General features: G+C 42.2%; 1 protein-coding gene and 1 pseudogene across 1 annotated transcript in view; one reads left to right on the top strand and one right to left on the bottom strand.

Moving 5' to 3' along the window:
- The window catches only part of ENTPD6 (ectonucleoside triphosphate diphosphohydrolase 6), an 84,802-nt gene extending 72,195 nt beyond the window's left edge, over positions 1–12,607 (bottom strand). Inside the window, exons 1-2 of the mRNA XM_007954184.1 lie at positions 12,325–12,607; positions 10,083–10,159 (exon numbers count right to left, since the gene is read on the bottom strand). Of these exons, the coding sequence (XP_007952375.1) occupies positions 10,083–10,159; positions 12,325–12,607 (360 nt within the window). The remainder of the gene's footprint in view (positions 1–10,082; positions 10,160–12,324) is intronic.
- A 3,934-nt stretch (positions 12,608–16,541) lies between these two features.
- Positions 16,542–17,004, top strand: LOC122151412 (annotated as a pseudogene).
- The last annotated feature ends 6,370 nt before the right edge of the window (positions 17,005–23,374 follow it).

The raw sequence follows: 23,374 nt of genomic DNA, 5'->3' as shown, positions 1-23,374 counted from the left end.
TGGAGGGTTGACGAAAGAGGGGGAGGCCTTCAACGAGATGGGTTGACATGGTGGCTGCGATGATGGTCTCAAGTATAGCAGGGATTGGGCTGGCATGGGATCAGGCAGTGTTTCGTTCTGCTGTGCATGGGGTCGCTATGAGTCAGAAACGACTCGACGGCACTTAACAACAACAACAACAACAAGGCAAGTTGAAGTACCACACCTGTTTTGGTACTATGTACAAGAAGCTATTCAAAGGCTTAGGGAAACTGGCATATTACAGTGGATTTATCTTATTGAGACCCATAGACTCAAACATGGAGTGCCCAGAAGATACACCTTTTACTACAAGAGTGAGGAACACATTTGTGAAGGGAACCCCAGCAACCTTGAAGAGTGCTGTGTTTGCCAATTTTATGTAAGCCATATTTGATAGCTCTGGTAGCATAGTGCCTAAGGCATTTGACTGCTAACCAGAAGGCTGGCGGTTCAAATCCACCAGTCACTCCTCAGAAGGAAGATGGGGCAATCTACTTCCATAGTGATACTGCCTCGGAAACCCAAGGAGGGGTCGCTATGAATCTGTTCTGACTCGACGGCACATAACAACAACAACAACATATTTGACGGTGGCAACTGCCCTAATTGGATTAAGACATAATGGGGCTGATTGGCGCCTCTGCTATTAGAGATCAGGTGGCAACACTTAACTGACAAAGTGTGCATGATCACCATAACAGAGAGCAAAATCAAAGCAGAAATCAGAACAGTCTGACTTATAAGAACTTGTGGCATTGGTTACTTAGGCATGGTGTTCCTAGGAGTGATATAGATTGGAAATCTAAATATTTATTTGATCTGTACAAGTGGAAGGATTCTAGATCAAGTGAATAGCATCTTAACCTGAATTGCCAGAATACAGAATCATGGTCCCTCAATCAAATCTTAGACTTCAGGCAGTTAACAGACCTACAACACTTTGAATGAAGGGGAGGTGAGGGCCTCGCCAAAAACCTACTGTTAATCTTTCTCCCAGCCTTCCCCAAAAGGATCTACCGCCTTTAAGAGAGTGACTGCTCATTGGGGAAGAGGAAATAATGACTTTTTTTTTGGGGGGATTACTGGACACTGGCTCTGAATTGACACTAATTAGAGGAGACCCAAAATATCACTGTGGCCCATCAGTCAGAATGGGGCATATAGATGTCAAGTTATTAATGGATTCTTAGCTTATGTCTGTCTCATAGTGGGTCCCAGAAAGCATCCTGTAGTGAATTTCCAGTTCCAGAATGCATAATTGGAATAGTCATACTCAGCAACTGGCAGACCACTCACACTGGATTATCAACATGTGGAATAAGGGCTACAGTGGTAGGAAAAGCCAAGTGGGAACCATTAGAATTGCCCCTACCTAGGAAAACAGTAAACCAAAAACAATGTCACACTCCTGGAGGGACTGCAGAGATTACTGCCACTATCAAGGACTTGAAGGATTCAAGGGTGGTGATTCCCACCACATCACCATTTAACTCATCTATTTGGCCTGTGCAAAAATGCATAGATCTTGGAGAATGATAGTGGATAATCGTAAATTTAAGCAGGTGGTGACTCCAATTGTAGCTGCTATTCCAGATGTGATTTCATTGCTCGAGCAAATTAATACATCTCCTGGAACCTGGTGTGCAGCTATTGATATGGCCTTTTTCTCAATTATGGTTTTAAAGAATCACCAGGAGCCATTTGCCTTCAGCAATATACCTCCAAGGTACTATCTCAGGGGTATATAAACCATCTGTCACTTTGTCATTTAGTCTGCAGGGACCTAGATCATTCTTCCCTTTCCACATGACCTCACATGAGTCTATTGTGTTGATGACATTATGCTGACTGGGCCTAGTAAGGAAGAAATATCAAACTCTGGTAAGACCTATGTGTGCTATAGAGTGGGAAATTAACACAACAAAAATTCAGGGACCTTCTAACATAGTGAAATTTCTAGGGTTCTAGTAGTGTGGGGCATGTCAAGATATTCCTACTGAAGTGAAAGATAGTACATCTGGTCCTTCCTACAACTAAAGAGGTGGCCTGTTTGGGTTTTGGAGACAACATTTCCCTCATTTGGGTGTGCTACTCTAGCCTACTTATCAAATGACTCAAAAGCTACCAGTTTTGACTAAGGTTCAGAAGAAAAAAAGGCTCTGCAACAGGTTCAGCTTACCATGCAAGCTTCTCTGCTACTTGGGCCATATGATGTGGCTGATCTAATGGCACTTGAAGTGTCAGTGGAAGAAAGAGATGCCAGTTAGAGTCACTGGCAAGCACTTACATGTGTGAATCACAGCACAGACCCTTAAGATCTTGGAGCAAAGCCTTCTGTCTTCTGCAGATAACTGCTGTCCATTTGAGAAACAGCATTTGGATTGTTACTAGGCTTTGATAGAGACCAAATACCTAACCTTGGACCATCAAGTCACCATGAGGCTTGAGGTGTCCATCATTAACTGGGTGCTGTCTGATCCACAGAGACATAAAGCTGGACATGCAAAGAAAGACTCCATTATTAAGTGGAAGAGTTATGCAGCTTCTCTCTGGGACTTTCCTGAAGGGCAATGGTGAAAGGAAATCATCCCAATGGGCAGATCATCAAGCAGTGTACCTATTTCTTCACTTCGCTTGGAAGGAGGAACGGCCAGATGTGCGACTGTATATTGATGCATGGGCTATGGCCAATGATTTGGCTGGATGGTCTCTGAAGGAACATGCCTGGAAAATTGGTGACAAGGAGTTATGGGGAAGAGGTATGTGGACTGACTTCTTTAAGTGGGCCCAACAAGGGAAGACATCTTTGATTCATGTGAATGCTCACCAAAGGGTACCTAAGTGCACTGATTGGCATAGTGAAAAGAGCTCTGTAACCACTGCCTGAGCAGAGGCCAAGGACCAGACAGGTGTGCCTGAGGGCAAAGCAGAGGGGAGACTGTCACAATCAAAATACTGTGTAAGCAGAGCATTCTTGAACATGAATTATAACCTGTTACTTCCTTAGTAAGGTGCTCTGGTGGTATAGTGCCGAGGACATTTGACTGCTAACCAGAAGGCTGGCAGTGCAAACCCATCAGCCACTCCTCAGAAGGAAGACTGGACAATCTACTTCTGTAGACATACTACCTCAGAAACCCAAAGAGGGGACGCTATGAGTCAGAATCAACTCAACAGCAGTGAGTTTGGTTTCAGTTTTACTTCCTTAATAAACTCCATAATCGTGAATATTATCTGTGAGTTCTGTGTGGCCACCGCAATAAATTATCAAACCCAGCAGAGAAGTAGTAAGTACCATGGGAGGGGCAGCTGGTGACAGAATTGGTATAAAGTTTGGAGGGCGGTGGTGTCTGGACTCATAGAAATAAGCCTTGGGCTCATGTTGCTGATGATAATTCTGCCTCCCCCTTGTGAGTTTGGATGAGGTCAGAAGATGCTACCCTGATGTCCTTTTTGCATACACACACACACACACACTTTTTAAGGTTACAAATGATATTACACAGATAAAGATAATTACATTATAAAATAGATTAGTTCTTGATTATTCGCCTAATTCCTGAAGAGGAGTTTGTTCTTTGGTAAAAGAAAATGTTGTAGACATACTGACACCACTTTGAAGACTAAGATGCGCCTAACCGAAGCCATTGCATTTTCAATGTTGTTGTTGTTGTTAAGTGCCGTCGAGTCGTTTCCGACTCATAGCGACCCCATGCACAGCAGAACGAAACACTGCCCAATCCCGCACCAGCCCCACAATCCCTGCTATACTCGAGCCCATCATCGCAGCCACCATGTCAACCCATCTCGTTGAAGGCCTCCCCCTCTTTCGTCGACCCTCCACCCTACCAAGCATGACATCCTTCTCCAGGGAATGGTCCCTTCTTACAACATGACCAAAATAGGTGAGATGAAGTCTGGCCATTCTTGCTTCCAAGGAGCATTCTGGCTGCACTTCCTCCAGGACAGATCTGTTAGTTCTTTTAGCAGTCCATGGTACTTTCAGCATTCTTTGCCAGCACCACAACTCAAAAGCATCAACTCTTCTTCGGTCTTCCCTATTCATTGTCCAGCTCTCACATGCATACAAGGTGATTGGAAATATCATGGCTTGTGTCAGGCGCACCTTAGTCCTCAAGGAGATGTCCTTGCTCCTCAGCACTTGAAACAGTTCCTTCACAGTTGACTTTCCCAATGCTACACGTTGTCTAATGTCCTGACTGCTGCTTCCGTTGGCATCGATTGTAGAACCAAGCAATGTGAATTCCTTGACAACCTCAATCTTCTCTCCATTTATTGTGATGCTGCTCATTGGTCCAGTTGTGAGGATTTTTGTTTTCTTTATGTTGAGATGTAATCCATACTGCAGACTGTATTCTTCAACGTTCATCAGTAGGTGCCTTAAGTCATCCTCACTTTCAGCAAGCAAAGTTGTATTGTCTGCATATCTCAGGTTGTTAATGATTCTTCCTCCAATCCTGATACCACGTTTTTCTTCATATAGTCCAGCTTCTCGGATTATTTGCTCAGCATATAGATTGAATAAGTGTGGAGAAAGGATACAACCCTGACGCACTCCCTTCTTGATTTTAAACCATGTAGTGTCCCCTTGTTCTGTTCGAACGACAGCCTCCTGGTCAAGGTACAGATTCCTCATGAGTATAATCAAGTGCTCGGGAATTCCCATTCTTCTCAATGTTATCCATAATTTGTCATGATCCACACAATCAAATGCCTTTGCATAGTCAATAAAACACAAGTAAACCTCTTTCTGGTATTCTTTGCCTTGAGCCAAGATCCATCTGACAACAGATGGATCAATACCCTCATATAAATATGACAGCTGTAAAATGAATAAAGAAGACCACAGAAGAATTGGTGCATTTAAGTTGTGGTGTTGGTGAAGAATATTGAATATACATTGGACTGCTAGAACAACAAACAAATCTGTCTTGGAGGAAGTACATCTGGAATGCTTCTGAGAAGTGAGACTGGCCAGACTTTGTCTCTCTTACTTTGGTCATGCTATTAGGAGGCATTAGTCCCTGGAGAAAGATATCATGCTTGGGAAAGTTGAGGGTCAGCAAAAAGAGGAAGCTTTTCAACAAATGGACTGGCACAGTGGCTGCAATTATGGGCTTAAGCACAGCAACAATGGTGAGGATGGTGCAGGAATAGGTATGTTTTGTTCTGTTGTACACAGGGTTGTTATGAGTAGAAACCAACTCGATGGCACCTAACAACAAGTGGAAGCATGTTAAGATATATGACTAGAAATACAATGTATGCTGTGTATACTCCTCTTGCATCCCTTTGTGATTTTCAGGTTATGGTACTTAGTGGTTTGGTGGGATAGACAAGCCTTTCAGACCACTTTTTTATACATTCTCCCCATTACGACCTTTTACATTATTAATAAGCTTCTTGGTATCTAGGGTCTTAAAAGCTTGCAACTGGCCATCTGAGGTACAGCAAATAGTCTTATTCTGACTAGAGTAACAACGAGGAAACTAAAGAATCAACAAGAACAACACGTTCCACAAAAAGGTATCCTACAAAGCAGCACCTATGAGACTAGAAGAACCTAGATTAGTGTTCAGCCAAAGCTCTGTGATCAAAGATTCTAGTCAAATCATGATCAGGTGAAGGGCAATGTCAAATAGAGGCTGACAGCAGATATCTTGCTTTGATTCTGGGATTTTAACTTACAAAACCAAATATTTACTTCAAAGAAATTCCTGACCAAAATTAATCCACCAGTGGTCTTTCTTTCACCCAAAATTGCAAATCCTCTCTTTCCCATTTGAGGCCAGGCTTACTTCATTTGAATTTAAAAAGATATGGCTGAATAGAGGGCCAGAGACTATCTTGTAACTTGGTATTCATTGATCTCAATAAAAAGGGGTGGACAGGGTTCATCAATCATGTTAAAATTAGCTTATGGTTGACTGTCATTATTTCTCCCTTCTCTTCTCTTTATAATCTTCATTGTACCTAGCTTCACTGAAACATTTGCTTTTGCTAAAATCAAAATGGCCTCCCTATACGCATACATAGTAGGCGCTCTGGTAGCATAGTGCCTAAGCACTTGACTGCCAACCAGAAAGCCAGCGGTTCAAACCCACCAGCCACTCCTTGGAAGGAAGGTTGGGCAATCTACTTCTGTAGTGATACTGCCTGGAAACCCAAGGAGGGGTCACTATGAGTTGGGTCCGACTTGAGGGCACATAACAACAACATATGCATACACAATGACTGCTTAGAATAAAGCTATGTTTAAATTTCCCTGAGTTTTGATGATTTTTCCTTTAACCTTTTTTTCATTGTAGTTGTTGTACCACTTCAACAGTTTGTACATGTACAGTTCAATACATTAAGTACATTCTCCCTATGTAATCATTCTACTTGTTGTTATCACTTTGATTCCATGTAGATAGGTCTTAAAAGAGCATAATGCTCAAAGCAGGTATTTTTTACTAGTTAAGCTAAACTATTGCTCAGTTTTAAGACGACTTCAGGGTATATGTTTCATTTAGAGTTTAAAGATTATCTCAGGGCAAAAACTTCAGGGGTTCATCTACCTTCCATGACTCTAGTCCAGAGTCCAGAAGAATTCGAAAACCTTTTCTGCATTTCCCCCCTTTTGATCAGGATTCTTCTATAGACTCTATGATCAAAATACTCAGTAATGGTAGCTGGGCATCATCTAGTTCTACTCTCACGGCAAAGAAGGCAGTTGTTCATGGAGGCAATTAGTCACACCTTCTATATCTTCCTCCTACTCCTGACTCTACTTCCTGTTGTTCCAGGTGAATAGAGACCAACTGCTATACTATGGATGGCCGCATGCAAGCTTTTAAGAGCTCTTGTGTTACACAATGAATTAGAAGGTAAACCAGAATCACTAAACATGCTATTAGGCCCATTAACTGTGATATCCCATGAAACCATGATCATGATTCTAAACCTCTAAATCATAAGGTGTTTGCTTGTACATAAACAACCTCAGCAGGTACTTTCTTTTGTTGTTTTGGTAAATACAGGTACACCTTGCTTAATATATGCTGGGGCAATCAACGTCTAACTACATATATGTATGTGGTCCCATAAGTTTTTTTTTTTTTTGAAAAGCAGCTCCTTTATTACTTCTCCCTAATGGTTTTAAGCAGGAACTCTGGTGGTGTAGTGCCTAAGGCACTTGACTGCTAACCAGAAGGCCAGGGGTTCAAACTCACCAGCCACTCCTAGGAAGGAAGGTTGGGCAATCTACTTCCGTAGTGATACCGCCTTGGAAACCGAAGGAGGGGTCACTATGAGGCGAAGTTGACTCGATAGCACATAACAACAACAATGGTTTTCAAAGACTTCAAATGCAGACTCTTGAAGCACTGGACTATGGCTGGAATATAAGCAAGTGAGAAGAGGACTTGGTTCTGGGCATAGGCTCTTGGCTTTGTCTGACAGGCAGGTGGTGGCAAGGGCTGTGGCACCCAGACTGCTTCTGATATATAGGCAGGCAAAACAGTCAGTGGGGCTGGGTGTTCCACTCCCTTCTGCTTCCTATTGCTCCATTCCCAGCCCTGCCATGGCTATTGCCTGCACTCATTCCTCTGGCCTCTGCTAGCAGCCTCCACAGCAGCAGCAGTGGGAGTGAGAACAACTGGAAGTAGAATCCCATCAGGTGTTTATATGGTGTTCACACAACATCTGTTATACACTGAATTATATCACCCTCAAAGTATGTGCCAACTTGGGTAGGCCATGATTCTCAGTGGTTTGGTAGTTAAGTAATGATGTAATCATCCCTCATGATGTAATCTGTTGTAAATCATGACCTGTATGGGTTAATGAGGCAGGATTAGGTTATGTTTGTTATGTTTATGAGGCAGAATGAAATCTACAGGATGAGGTTGTAACTTGAGTAAATCTCTTCTGAGACATAAAAGAGATTAAACAAGTGAGATCAGAGATAGAGGGACCCAACTACTACCAAGAAAGAAGATCTAGGAGTGGAGCATGTCTGTTGGACTTAGGGTCCCTATGCTGAGAACTGCTAGACTAGGGGAAGACTGATGCCGAGACACATGGAGATCTCTAAGGAACGCTGGGCCTAAAGACGCTGAAAGGAGCAAGGACCTTCCTGCACTGCTGACAGAACAAAAGCCTTCCTTTAGAGCTGGTGCCCTAAATTTGGACTTCCAGCTTCCTAAACTATGAGAGAATAAGTTTGTTTGTTAAAGCCATAAACTTGTGGTATTTCTGTCATAGCAGCACTAGATAACTAAAACATCAAAATTACATAACATCATATTGCACAGACTGTACTTTAGATGTTAAGCAACACATACATTTGTATCTGTCACACACCTTTTGCTGATTCTACTTTTTACAGATGTACAACTATTGATACCAATTACAATAACTACCTGTGCAATCCTAGTCTTAACCAACACAAATTTTCCATCACTGTTAACTGCCCTTTTCCTCCTCCCTCCCACACTGGTAACCACTGATAAACTTTGGTCTCTATCCATTTGCCTTTTCTAAGTGGGTCATACAATATTTGTCCTTTTGTGATTGATTTATTTCACTCAGCATGCCCTCAAGCTGAATCTACATGTAGCATGTATCAAGACTTCTTTTCTCCTACTAGGTGAATAGTATTCCATTGTATGTATGCACCGTATTTTTATTTATCCATTCAAGTGTTGATGGACATTTTGGTTGTTTCCACCTTTTGGCTACGGTGCAATGAACAATGGTGTACATTCTGCTTTCAAATCTTTTCATTATATACCTAGGAGTAGGTCATAGGGCAGTTCTATTTTTAGATTTTTAAGGAACTGCCACATTATTTTCCACTATGGCTATAAAATTTTGCATTCTCACCAGCAATGGACAAGGGTTCCAGTTTCCTCACAATATTTGTTATTATTGCCAACATTTTTTATTATTTTTTTTATCTCAGCCATCCTAGTGGGAGTGTTATGGTATCTTACCATTAGGTTTTCATTTGCATCTGATGACTAATGATGTTGAGCATCTTTTTATGTGTTTGATGGCCATTTGAATTTTTGTCTTTGGTAAAATGTCTACTGAAGTCCTTTGCCCATTTTATGATTGGCTTGTCTTTTTGTTGTTACACTCTCAATACACATTTTGGTTATTAGATGTTTGTCCAATATATTGTTTCTCAAAGATATTCTCCCAGTCAGTAGCTCATCTTTCACTTTTTTGGTAAAGTCTTTTGATAAACAAAAGTTTTAAAATTTTATTAAAAAAAAAAAAAAAACCCAAACCAAACTCACTGCTGTGGAGTTGATCCGACTCATAGTGACCCCTCCTTGGGTTTCTGAGGCAGTATCTGTACAGAAGTAGATTGTCCAGTCTTCCTTCTGAGGAGTGGCGGGTGGGTTTGAAGCACCAGCCTTCTGGTTAGCAAACGTCTCAGGCACTATGCCACTAGAACTCCCTTAAATTTTATTAGGTCTCATTTATTTACTTTGTCTTTTGCTGTTTGTGCTTTCTTTATTAATCTGTTCTTGAAAGTTAGATCTGACAGCACTGCCTCAGGAGTTTTTCTAAGAATTTTATGGTTTTAGTTTACATATTTAGGTCCTTAATCCATTTTGAATTTGTTCTGAGTTTTAACTATTTTTAAGAATTTAATGATGTCACTGAATTATACAATTAAACCTAGTTAAAACAGCAAATTTTTGTGCTCTGGATATTTTACAATAAAAATTTTATAAATGTATTATGAAAAATTTACAAAATGAAGTAAATGTGAAAGCAATTTAAATAACTTTCAAATGCATTTGAAGAGCTTGTAGTGTTTATGCTTCTGGACTGGGCTCATGTCGGGGCAATCTTGGTGGAGTTATGGTGGTGCTCCATCCCCTTCCCTGCCACCCCCATATGAGAAGTAAGTGTCTTGTCAGCACAGTCAGAGATGATGCTTTGAGCATGGGATAATGTATTTCCATGTGAAAGGGGTAGCTTTAACAAAGGAGTCAGAGGACTAACTTTATGAACAGAGATTTCAGAAAAGTATCAGTTACCTTTTCGATGTCATCAGCATATGCAGAAAGACCTGGCTCCAGTGCTCGGAAGGTTTCATGGATCAAGGTGGGAGTTTCTAAGGAGAAAACGTATTTTAAAAAGGAACAACAATAATTTTCCCTCAGGGTATCTCCGTATGAATGCATATTTTTAAAGTAGACATCTGACAAGGTAGTGCCAACCTCAGAGTGCTTCATTTACTACATTCTCCCTGTCCCCATGAGTGAATAGGACCCCTTCCTTGTCTCCTGTCTACATTCTGTCTCTTCAGCTCAGTTACACAAGGGGCGGATTCTGCCTTCTCTGTAATCTTAAATGTTTTGGCCAGCACTTCACTTTTTCCCAATCAACTTTTTTAAAGTATAATTTACATAAACTGCATCACTTAATGTGTTCTGTTGTAAGAGTTAGTTCTTGCTGATTGAACAAACAGAGGAACAGGTAAATACCTACAAACTGTAAATATGAAAATCATGTCCTCAATCTGGGATGGATGCATTAAATGTTCTAAAGAAGATTTAATTTTCTTTTTTAAAAATGGAGTGTTTTATATTATTAGGAATAGTCTGGGTTGCTGTGCACACAGCAAGGAAAAGTGTTCAGCAGCATTCTGTGGCCAAAGGATGTTAGCCCTAGTACAGACACAATGAACCAAAAGGGAAAATTAAACCAGAAAAACTCAAGGGACAAAAACTTTTTGTGGATCTTTCTCCAAAGATAAAACACTGGAATCACTTTATGACCATGTAATGCCACTCTATGCAATATATTTTATTTTCCTAAACTGTTAAAGTCACTTTAAATCAAAGATAACAAAACTGGCATATTTCCATTTTTCCAGAAACTGGCGGTTCAAATCCACCAGCCGCTCCTCGGAAGGAAGATGGGGCAATCTACTTCCGTAGTGATACTGCCTCGGAAACCCAAGGAAGGGTCGCTATGAGTCGGATCCAACTTGATGGCACATAACAACAACAACACTCCTACATCGAATGAGTTTTCCTAATGATAAATACTTTATCATTGTTGAGTGAAAAAAGGTAGTCAATTGTACAGTGTGTTACCAATTGTCTAAGAAAAAGAGGAGAGAGGAAGAAAATATTGCATACAAAAAAAAAATCTCTGGAAAGACACATAGAAACTAATCATTGTGGTCACTCACAAAGGAGGTGTAGAGAATTGGAAGGTAGGAGGGAAGTAGGACTCTGGACACCTTTCTGCAAATGTTAAATCTATTTAAGTTACTAAGAAAAGTGGTAAATCTCATTATATGCTGACTTGTGCTATCTTACACTTAGCTTTAAATCCATACTTTGATGCAGGTATGACATTGAAATACTGAATTATAGTAAGTTAAAAAATAAAGCAGATTAAATTAGAAGTAAATAAATGTGACATAATAGCTTTAGATGAGCTACTAAGTTTTTAGAGCTCAGTTAAATGCCTAGATGGCAAGTGCTCAAAAGATACAAAGATTAGTGAAGGTGCCTGGGGGGTAAATGAGGGATACTGGCCCCAAGAAAAGTTCAATCTCAGAGCCTTCAGCCATAAAGGCAGCAATGGGGATGGGGACAAAGTCTAGGGGAGGAGGCAAGGACAGCAGCACTTGCTCAAGTGCTGAGAGCCAAAGAGTACCCAGGGGTGATGCCCAATGCTCATCCTTGCTCCTGCCAGGGCACTTGCCCTCCATCTGGGATCTAGCTGTCTGGAGACTCAGTCCCCATCATCCTTCCAGTACTGATAACTCACTCATTGACTACCTCCCTCTGCCACCTGGACACCCACATGTAACTCTGCCTCCCAGCCCAGGCTTCTGGTCCGGGCTACTTATCTGAATTTCTGAACTCCTGACCTATCTATCTGAATCTGGAACAACTTCCTATCTCAAATTCTCCACATATGACCTCTGGACTGTAATGGTCCCAGCTACTTTGACCTGCCTGACTAAACACTGGCAGGGGACAGGCCACCAAATACCCTTATATTGTCATTAGACCCCTAGTGTGAGGCAGAACCTGGGACACTTGGAAAATTTAGATTCCTGGGCTCCATCTGAGCCTTTTGAGTCAACACCTTCTGAGTCAACATCTCTGGGAAATTTCATTTTTAACAACTGTCTAGCTGATTCTACAGCAGAAGGTAGACCGCCCACCAAGAAACCACCACCTTTTAGGGGGAGAAGGTGTAGACCATGGCATAGGCCCACAGAGGCCAAGGCCAGGGCTTTTTGCCCAGGGATACCTCTGGACTGCTGGGCAAACTGGAAGATGTGTATGCGGGTGCCAGTGCTTCCTGCGTCGAACATTATCCCGTAGAAGACTGTGTGAACATGCCCTGCTGTCCCAATGGGGCTGTGGGCTTGCTGGCCTCTGTGTGCCCCCACAGCCACCTCGGTGATGCTGAAGAAGGCCTGGGTGACAGAGGCCCAGTGCCACTTGATGTAGCCGACATAAATGAACAGGCACACAAACAGCCCCAGTGGGTATGCCATCTTCAGGTTCCCATTAGTTGGTATTTTTCTCATTCTTTCTCTATCGATGATTATCTCACAATTGCTGTTGAAGAGGGAGAAGAGGTAGGAAAAATACATTAGGCTGCAAGGTCACAAAGAGAGTTAGAAATCCACTATGTCCAGGAATAAAATGTTCAACCAGAAACTGGCTCCATTTTTATCCCTGGAATCAGAGTATTTGATTCTCAAAATGATTCTGAAGGCATGACCCCCATTTTACAGAAGAGGAAATGAGTGTATAAAGACCAGACAACCTGCCCAGGGTTTCGCATCTTGCAAGTGCAGCATAAGCCTAGTGCTCGGCTCCAAAGCTGGCATTCAATACCTTCTTAAGTGCTGTTCTAGACACAACAGCTTTCAAGCTAGTTACTATTTATATAAAAAAGCTACTTGTGAGCTGGAGTCCCTCTCCTTTCCAGTTAACAGAAATGTGTATCTGATATATTCTTTCCAGCCTCATTTATACTTTCATACATAGAGTTTACTTTTTGACACCTGTCCCTCTGGGAAGTGAGGAGAACCAAAAGCAGAGGCAAGAAATATATTTGTTTGTTTCCAAATAATATTTTACACACGCTTCTCATTTACTGACATGGTTAGGTTCCAAAGACTAGGTTTTTATGTGAAACAGGTATTATGGGAGACTCAGGGGCCATGCCCTGTCTTCAGTGCTAGTGTCCCCCAACCATGACCTCAGTTGTTATCTTTTGGGCATCCCTGGTGTGTCTAGGGATGCATGTGGCATGGTGGGCCTCATTCCTCACCACCAAAGAGCCCACAGGGGTTAGGAGTGGGGGTGGTGGTCTGGTGTTGCCTTGTCCCTCCTCCTGTCCTGGGTAGAGTTCTTGCTTGTCCTCCACTTGTGGTGGGGAGTGACCCTGCTCATCTTCATCTGAAGCCTTTCCTTTCACCCCTCCCTTTCTGCCTTCCTCATCCCCCAAACCTCCCTGGCATCTTTGGACCCTTGCTTGGTCTTCCCTTACCCGTTCACAACCTTGTGCTGTCCTACCCTACTCTGTGGCCAGACCCAGACAAATGATAATTGACCATCTTATTATCTAACACTTTGCACTTGTTGTTGTTGTTGTTATGTGCCATCAAGTTGGACCCGACTCATAGCGACCCCTCCTTGGGTTTCCAAGGCAGTATCACTATGGAAGTAGATTGCCCCATCTTCCTTCCGAGGAGTGGCTGGTGGGTTTGAACTGCTAGCCTTCTGGTTAGCAGGCAAGTGCCTTAGGCACTATGCTACCAGAGCTCCAGTAAAAAAATCTATCCAATTATTTTGCACATTAATGATGTATGTCTGGCTGTAATGAATACTGAGGTATGAGGCGAGAGTAACACTAGCTGTGATGGTTAAGGTTATGTATGAGCTTGGCTGGGCCACGATTCTCAGTGATCTAGCAATTATGTAATGTTTTAGTCATCCTCCATTTTGTGATCTGATGTGGTCTACCATTTTTGCATAACACTGATTTTTGCATAATGTCCTGGTCTTTGAAGCTAACCATGTCAGAAAGTGAGGAGTAGATGTTTTGTATTTTCATTAAAGGTTTAGGTTCCCATTCAATAATTTCTACACAAATTGTTCAGTGACATTGGTTACATTCTTTATACCACTTTCATTATTTCTGTTCTGGTTGTTCCATTCCATTAATCTAGTTTCTCTGTCCCCTTACCACCATCTCATCTTTGTTTTAAAGTCATTATTGACTATTTTATCTCATAAAAACAAGTTTTCAAAAGAGTAAAGTATTCACAAGTGGTATTATTTATTTTGTGAGCCAATCTGTTAGGGGCTAGTTTTAGTTCAATATTTAAAGAGTATCTCAATCTCAGAACAACAGTCTCAGCATCTTCTAATCTCAACTAGTCCAGTAAATTTGGATTATTTTTAAGAATTGAGGGTCAGTTTCCCATTTTTCTCCCATTCTATCAGGATCCATCTACTGTGGCCCTTATCTGTAGCAGTAGCTGAGCACCATCTAGTTCTTCTAGTCTCAGAATATATGAGACTATTAGTCCTATAGACTAGTATCTTCTTTGAGTCTGGTTTCCTTCTTTCACTTTTGCTTTGGACAAGTAGAAACCAGGGTCAGTTGTATCTTAGATGGTTGCTCGCAAGCTTTTAAGACCACAGATATCATTCATCAAACTACGATGTAGAACATTAACCAAGTTGTCCATAAGACTATGTTACTAAGGCTCCAAATCCAGAAATCCAATGTTTGGTTATGTCTAAGAAGTATTCTTAACAATGTTCCCATGTTCTTTATTATATATTGACTATATATACATACATACACATGCATATACATATACATACACCTATATATACCTCATATTTGGAAAAGTAGAGGGTCAGTGACAAAGAGGAAGACCCTCAATGGGCTGAATTGACATAGAGGCTGCAACAATGGGCTCAAGCATAGCAACAATTGTGAGGATGGTACAGGACCAGGCAATGTTTCATTCTGCTGTACATAAAGTCACTATGAGTTGGAACTGACTCGATGACACTTAACAACAACAATAAATACACACATATGTGCTCACATATATATACCTCCACATGTGTATATATATGCCAACACATACATATGTACCCACACATATACTTTTTAGTTATTGTTGCTTGTAACTTGTTTTTGTATGCTTCATACGAGATGCTTGCTTTCATTCACATAGCACGTTCCTGCCAAGGAGGAAAGGATGTCTATATACTTTCAAACCCTATAAAAGTTCTATCCAAGAAGTAAAAGAAACTAATTCAGCACTATTATTTTCAGTTCAACATACCCTAAACCAAAACCATTTGTTCAGGTTTTATCAGCAGCTCCTATTAGATAACATTACAAAGCACAGGAATTCCAGAACACATGGATCGAGAGAAAATTGTTTGAATAGAACAAGGGGATGTTGTGTGGTTTAAAACTGAAAAAGGTGTGGCAGAGCTGTATTCTTTCACCTTACTTATTCAATCAATCAATTCAATGTCACTTTGATGATTACGGTGCACCTTCTGACCCAACCCATGGTATTTTCAATCATTTCATATGCACTGACAATGAGAAAGGAACCTAAGAACTAAGGCATTTGAATTGTGGTGTTGGTGAAGAATTATGACTATACTATGGACTGTCAGAAGAACACATAATCTCGTCTTGGAGAAGTACAGCCTGAACGCTCCTCAAAAGCAAGAATGGCAAGACTTTGCCTCTCTTACTTTGGATGTCTTATCAGGACATACCAGCCACTGGAGAAAGACATGTTTGGTAAAGTGGACAGTCAGCAGAAAAGAGGAAGACCCTCAATAAGATGGATTGATACAGTAGCTGGAATAATGGGTTAAAGAATCAAACATATCAACAATTGTGAGGATGGTACAGGACTGGGAAATATTTCATTCTGTTATACAAAAGGCCACCATGAGTCACAGTTGACCAGCATCAACAAAGTGCAAGGTGGTGTCTTTAGAGAAGCAAAGTGCCCAGCTCTCAGAGTTGGAGTGTGTCTTTCTGTCTGCTGTCACATTCTCTGACAGTAACCATAAGAGAGGAGATAGGGAAGAGCTGGGTTTGGGAGTAGGATTGGGGGTCAGGGCTCACTGATCTTTACTAGAATGGCAGAGGTCTAGGAGTCTGACTACAGCTGCTCTTCCACCCTCATCCATCTTCATATCATCACCAAACACACTCGAATCTCCGTGTTTAAAATCCTTGGCTCTGAGGTCAAGCAGGTCATAAACAAGCCACAGGGTGTAGTAAAGGTAGAAGTGAGGAAGTTGGGAGGGCAAGGTCTGACCAAATACACTCAGATTCAGACTGTAAAGGTATGAGTCACAGCTCACTTTGCCAATGAAGATGACAAGTCACACCTCCATTGAGATTTCTGTCTGCTTTAAAATTTTTTTCTTAAAAAAAAATTCTATTGCCTTTTTAAGATGGCAATGAAAGCAAAGACAGGAGCTTCTGCCCCTCCCCAAACTGAAGCCAAAGCAAGGGCACTAAATACCAAGAAGGCAGTGCTGAGAGGTGTCCAAGTGCCACAAAAAAAGAATATCTGCACATCATCCCCCTTCCAGTGGCCCAAGACACTGAGGCTCCAAAGGCAGCCCAAATATCCTTGAAAGAGCACTGGATCAGGAGAAACAAGTTTGAGCACTGTTTCATCACCATGTTCTCCCTGACCACTGAGTCAGCCATGAAAAAGATAGAAGATCTCTTGTATTCATTGTGGCTATCAAGATCAATAAGCACCAGATCAAATAGGCTGTGAAGCTGTATGACATTGACATGGCCACAGTCAATGCCTTGATGAGACTTAACAGACAGAAGACGACATATGTTTGACTGGCTCCTGACTATGATGCTTGGGATGTTGCCAAAAAAATTGGGATCATCTAAACTGAGCTCTGGTAGGGTAGTGCCTAAGGCATTTGACTGCTAACCAGAAGACTGGCAGTTCAAATCCACTAGCCACTTCTCGGAAAGAAGATTGGACAATCTACTTCTGTAGTGAAACTGCCTTGGAAACCCAATGAGGGGTCACCGTGAGTTGGATCCGACTCAACAGCAGTGAGTTTTTTTTTAGTTTTAAACTGTATCAAACTGGCTAATTCTAAATATAATTTATTTCACCAAAATAAATAACATCCTGTTCCTTTGGTCCTTTCTCCATACTTAGAAACCAGATAGAATACATTACGGAGGGGACATAAACCAGGAACAATGAAGACCACCAGTCAGGTCTGTGGCTGCTCCCAAGGGGAGGGGAAGCTCCTCGTCCCTAAAGTCCAAGTCTAAACACCAATTTCATTCCTTTCAGTTAAGGTGTTTGTCTAGAGCTAAAGCATCCACCAAGAGTACATATCACATCTCCACTGGTGCCAATAACACCACAGAGGTTCACTGAAGAGAACAATTCCATTTTAGTTTACTTTTTAAAGCATTTGACTGCTAACCCAGAAGGCTCATGGTTCAAACCCACCAGCCACCCCTCAGAAGGAAGATTAGGCAATCTACTTCTGTAGTGATATACTGCCTCGGAAACCCAAGGACTGGTAGCTATGAGTCAGATCTGACTCAACAGCAGTGAGTTTGGTTTTTCTTTTTTCTTTTTTAAAAGAGAGAGTCTACAGCAAGGCTGTAAGGAAGGCAAGTCAGGTGTGAAGTGAGGGGTAGTGTGGAGGGTGGAATGTATAGGGTCTTTCCAGGGGCCACCTCCTTCAGGTCATAGCAGCAGTTAGACAGGGTTGGAGGTTGGTGTTATAGGAAGGATCCTGGCCTTGTCCCTGCTGAACTTTCTAGGAGTTGGGGATAGCATGCTGGTTCCTGGAAATTCAGACTCATCTCCTGGCCATCTAATCTGTTGTCTAGATTCTCCAGATTTTCAGTTAAAGTATACAACATAGTCATGGTGCAAATGACTACCTACATGCTGAGAATATAAAGTACATTAAAGAGTAAGCACTATTCACTTTCCTGGGAAGTCTAAACTGGCTTTTCTTCTCTCTGCGTAAAATAAGCATACTTCATTAGTGATATGCCAAGAAAGCCCAGCTCTGTTGTGGTCTGCTCTTTCAACCTCACCTGTTGTTTCTAAGCCTTTTCACAGGATGCTAAAGAGGAGGAGGAACTTCCAGACTTCTTTTATACAGATGGTTGTCCACTGCTCTGGTTCTTTATGAGATATCAGTCAACTGACCTTGTGAGGGCAGGAGGAGGACAAGCAATTTCTGGATCTGTAACATGACACTTGCTACAATGGTAACAACAGCAAGAAAACTTACCGTCAGACTAACCCCAATACCCTCATAGCTCCTGCAGTGTAGATATGGGAGCCCACCTCTCCCCAAGGAACCTTCTACCCTATGCTCCAGACCCCACAGCAGGGCTGGGGCTGCACCCCTTCTCCTGTACCAGACACACAGAATGTGACACAATCCTAAAATACATCCTCCCTCCCCTCACTGCACATCCAGGTGACTTTGGGTGGGGCCCTACCAAGCAACTGAGGCTTTCCCCCACCCTTTCATGGCTTTCAGCTGTACATAAAACCTTCTCTCTTTTCATGCATGGCTCTTGGCCCATGTGCATCTCTCTCGCCTCTTCGATACTCTCCTGGTTGTTTCTTGCTTTCTGCTGAACGGAGTCTAGCCTGGTGTACAGCTTTGTCCACTCAGGATGGCTCTATGATTCTCCCTCCCTCAGCGAAGCACTCGTTGTGAGCCTTCGCTCAGGGACATCATCCCAACCACATCATGAGCTCCTCTCCTGGTCACCACTCCAAGCCAGACCCCGATGCTCAATCAGTTCTGAACGGCTTGATCTTACACTCTGAGGCTCCTGGCGGGGCTGTGAGCGCAGGGGAGTGGCCTGCAGGCCGGCCAGCCAACTGCCTACCGGCCTTGCCCGCCCTGCCCCTACCAGGTCCCAGCACCCAGCACAAGTCCGAGGCGCGGAAGCCGGAGGAACGAATCGTCGCAGCAAGGCCTGGGGTCCCTAGCAAAGGAGACCCCTACTGTCTGGCCCACTCCTTTGCCCAGGGCACTGCTCGCCTTCTCTGCACGCCCAAAAGCCAGCACGATTCTCGTTCAGATGCCGAGGAAGGACTAACGGGCGGCAGGAGCGAAGACAGCTCGGCACCGGGTTGTCTCACCGCTGACGCCCCTCCATCAAGTTCGGGACCCGAGCCGGAGGCAGTGATCACCGCAGTGACCGCGGCTCAGGTAAACTCCGCTGCCCCGAACGTGTCCCGGACCACTTACCCTGCCTTGACTCTTCTGGCCTGTCCACGGAGGTGACTGCTGGTTCACCGCGGTCTTCTCCCTCAGGTTGTCACCCTCACTGGACTCCTCTCGAGCTGGGCTCCGCCTACGTACTAGTCGCTTTGCGGGGTGGGCAGGGCGGCGCAGGCGCAGTGGGAGGCCTTGGGGGTGGGGTGGGGGGGACTGTCCGGGGGGACCAGCTGCGCAAGCAAGCGCGAGGCTGGCATCTCTTCTGCTCAGGCCTTTATTGTTATCTCAGGTCAGGAGCGGCCTTCTCACACTGTGCAGCTCTAGCCCCTGTTTATGGGTGTTGGCTTAATTTTCTCTTGGTTCTGCAGAGCCCTCCTGGCGCAGGAGTTGCTACTATCATATACCCTTGGTGGTCTGTGGAATTTCCCCTAAGTTTCCCTACATTTAAGTCCCCAACTTTTTAAGGTAATACCTAAGAAAACAGAATCACTACAGAGGTGGGCAGTGCAATCAAGTATCTTTTATTCCTTACCCCTTTCTGATTGCTTCTTAGAAGTAATAAGGTCTGCAAGTTAGTCCTCTTACAGATTCATCTGTGACTTTGGTCCAGTGTAGTTAAGGCTGTCTAGTCCACGGAGCCTGACCAGTGGAATGTGGGTGAGCCCTTCTCAGACCCTGGGGTAAGTGGGTGAAGTCTGGGGTGTGGAATCAGGGTGCTTATATGATAATTTACGGCCAGAAAGGGGACACTTTGAGAGTGTAAGTGGATAGCAACCAAATGGGATGCAGGTAAAACAGTAAAGTCAAAATTATTTCCCCCACCCTGTTTAAGGCAGATAATTAGGACAGATACGATTCCAGATGGGAATAGATAAGTAAAGTTAATTACCCTCAACTATTTCCCCACCCCCAACCGTTTGGAGATTGATGAGTCAACACATAGGACTCAGATTGGAGACAGATGAGTAAATACTCTAAGCTCAGTTCCTTAACAACTGAATGGGGGAAAAAAAAAAAAAAACAACCACTTTTCTTTCCTGATATTTTCTTAGGCACAGGTGATAAACGTGTTAATGTGTCTTAGAAAACAACTTGAAAATTAACTCTGGCTGGTGGACATGCACAGTGGAGCAGAGAGGAGCAAAGTGACTGGGAACTAACACTCTCCCCTCTGCCTAAACCGTGATCAGCTGATGACAGGAAGCCAGTGTGACTCATCCTATATACAGGCACACTGACTCAAAATGCTACTGTCCCTTTAAACTGAGGTGAAGGAAATTTCAACTAATCATCAACCATCTCATGCCCAAATTCCTGAAATTTTTATAAATATGCATAATCCTCTCTTCTGAAACCTACAAAACTGTAATTTGATGGAGTTTTGGGGAGTCAGATCTGGGTATGAGGGTACCCCTACTCCTTGCATTGCTGCTTTGCAATAAATAATTTTCTTTTCTCTTAATCACTCAGTGTGTGAACTGTTTTGGCCTGACTGTATATCAGGCAGGGACCCACGTTTGGTCCTAGTTCACAGGGACATCATGAATCAACCAGGACTGGGCAAATGAGGTACTGTGGTCACCCTACTGAGTCACCAAGCGGAAGGCTGCCCATTTAGCATCCAATTGGACACTGCCTTCCTTCTACCACATTACATCATCCATATTTGGTTATTATAGGAGTTAATCTATATGATCCCTTTTTGATAGACCTTTAATTTTTTTTTTTCCCTAGTTGTCTCCTAATGTGAATAATGTGAATACAGGGTCCAAAAGACTATCGCTGTGCACTTTCTTTGGAAAAAAAAAAAATCTTAGAAGTAGAATTACTATGATGAAGGGCATATACCCTTATTTTTTATATTGGATGTTGTTAGTTGCCGCTGCATCTCATGTTGTTGTTGTTACGTGCATGGAGTTGAACCCAACTCATAGCGACTCCTCCTTGGGTTTCTGAGGCAGTATCACTACGGAAGTAGATTGTCCCATCTTCCTTCTGAGGAGTGGCTGATGGTTTTGAACCACCAGCCTTCTGGTTAGCAGTCAAGTGCCTTAGCCACTATGCTACCAGAGCTCCCACCCCATCTCATCAGGGGCCTCCCTCACCTTTGCCAACCCTACACACTACCAACCATGATGTCCTTTTCTAGCAATTGGTCTTTTCTGATGATGCATCCAAAGTAAGTTGAAGTCTCACTATCCTTATGTCCAGGGAGCATTCTGTTGTATTTTTTCTAAGACTGACTTGTTAATTCTTTTAGTAGTCCATGGTGTTGTCAATATTCTTCACCAACACTGCAATTTGAATATTTCAGTTATTCTATCTTCCTTTTTAATTTCAGCTTTTGCATACTTATAAGACAACTGAAAAGACCATGGCTTGGGTCAGTCACACTTTAGTCATAAAAGTGACAGCTTTGCTTTTAACACTTTAAAGAAGTATTTTATAGCAAATTTTCCCTATGTAATATGTTGTTTGATTTCATAATTTTCATGAGCATTGATTGTTGATTTAAGTAGAAAGAAAACTTTAACAACTTCATTTTTTTTTAACCGTTTATCATGATGCTGTTTATTGGTTCTTTTGGGAGGATTTTCCTTTTCTTCACATTCAAGCGTAATCCATACTAAAGGCTATAATCTTTTATCTTCATCAGCAAGTGCTGCAAATCTTCTCCATTTTCAGCAACAAGGTTATATCATCTGCATATAGTATGTTAATAAGTCTCCCTCCAATTCTGATGCTGAGTTCTTCATATAGTCCTGTTTCTCAGAATATCTGTTTAGCATACAAATTGAATAATTTAGGTGAAAGGATAAAAACCTGCCACACATCATTTCCAATTCTGAATCATGTTTGAAAGACTACCTCTTGAGACATGTACAGATTCAACATCAGCATAATTAAATGTTCTGGTATTCCCATTCTTCATAATGTTATCCATATAATTTATTTTGATTCAGCCAATAAAATGGTTTCATGTAGTTGTTAAAACACAAGTTATCTTCCTGGTATTCTCTGCTTTCAGCCAATATCCACCTGCCATCAACAATGATAGCTGTTACTCTGTATCCTGTTCTGAATCCAGCTTGAATTTCCAGGAGTTCTCTTTTGGTGTATAGCTGTAGTTGTTTTTGCTAGCATGTGATATGAATGATATTGTTAAACAATTTATGCATTCTGTGTGATACCTTTTCTTTGGAAAGGAAGTGAATATATATTTCTTCCAGTTGGTTGGCCAAATGGTCTTCCAAATTTCTTGAGATAGATGAGTAAGCACTTCCAATGTTGCATCAATTTATTGAAGCATCTCATTGGTATTCCTTCAATTCTTGGAACCTTGTTTTTCACCAGTGTCTTCAGTGCAGCTTGATCTTCCTTCAGTACCAGTGATTCTTGATCACATACCCAAAAAACTAAAACCAAACTCACTGCCATCGAGTCTATTCTGACTCATAGTGACCCCATTTGGGTTTCTGAGCCAGTAAATCTTTACAGAAGTATATTGCCCAGTCTTCCTTCCACAGAGTGGCTGGTGGGTTTGAACCACCAGCCTTCTGGTTAGCAATCCAAATGCCTTCAGCACTATGCCACATATGCTACCTCCTAAATGGTTGAATTTTAACAAATTCCTTTTGGTGCAGTGACTCTGTATATTTCCCCATCTTTTCTTGATGCTTCCTGCATCATTCTTTTTTTTTTTCCCTGTAGAATCCTTCAGTAATGTAACTTGAGACTTGAATTTTCTCTTCAGTTCTCTCAGCTTGAGAAATGCCAATTGCATTCTTCCCATTTGGTTTTCTAACTTCAGATCTATTGTGGATTGAATTAAATCCCCTTAGAATATGTGTTGAAAATCCTAACTTCTGTGCCTGTTATTGTAATCTTGTTTGGTAAAGGGTTGCCTTAGTTATTAAAGGAACCCTAATGGCACAGTGGTAAAGCCAAAATGGATTGTGTGGATCATAACAAATTGTGGATAACATTAAGAAGAATGAGAATTCCAGAACACTTAATTGCCCTCCTGAGGAACCTGT

Source organism: Orycteropus afer, unplaced genomic scaffold (genome assembly GCF_000298275.1).
Source record: "Orycteropus afer afer isolate SDZICR_OR568_19922 unplaced genomic scaffold, OryAfe1.0 scaffold00440, whole genome shotgun sequence".
NCBI lineage: Eukaryota > Metazoa > Chordata > Mammalia > Tubulidentata > Orycteropodidae > Orycteropus > Orycteropus afer.
This window is presented reverse-complemented; position numbering and strand designations above follow the sequence as displayed.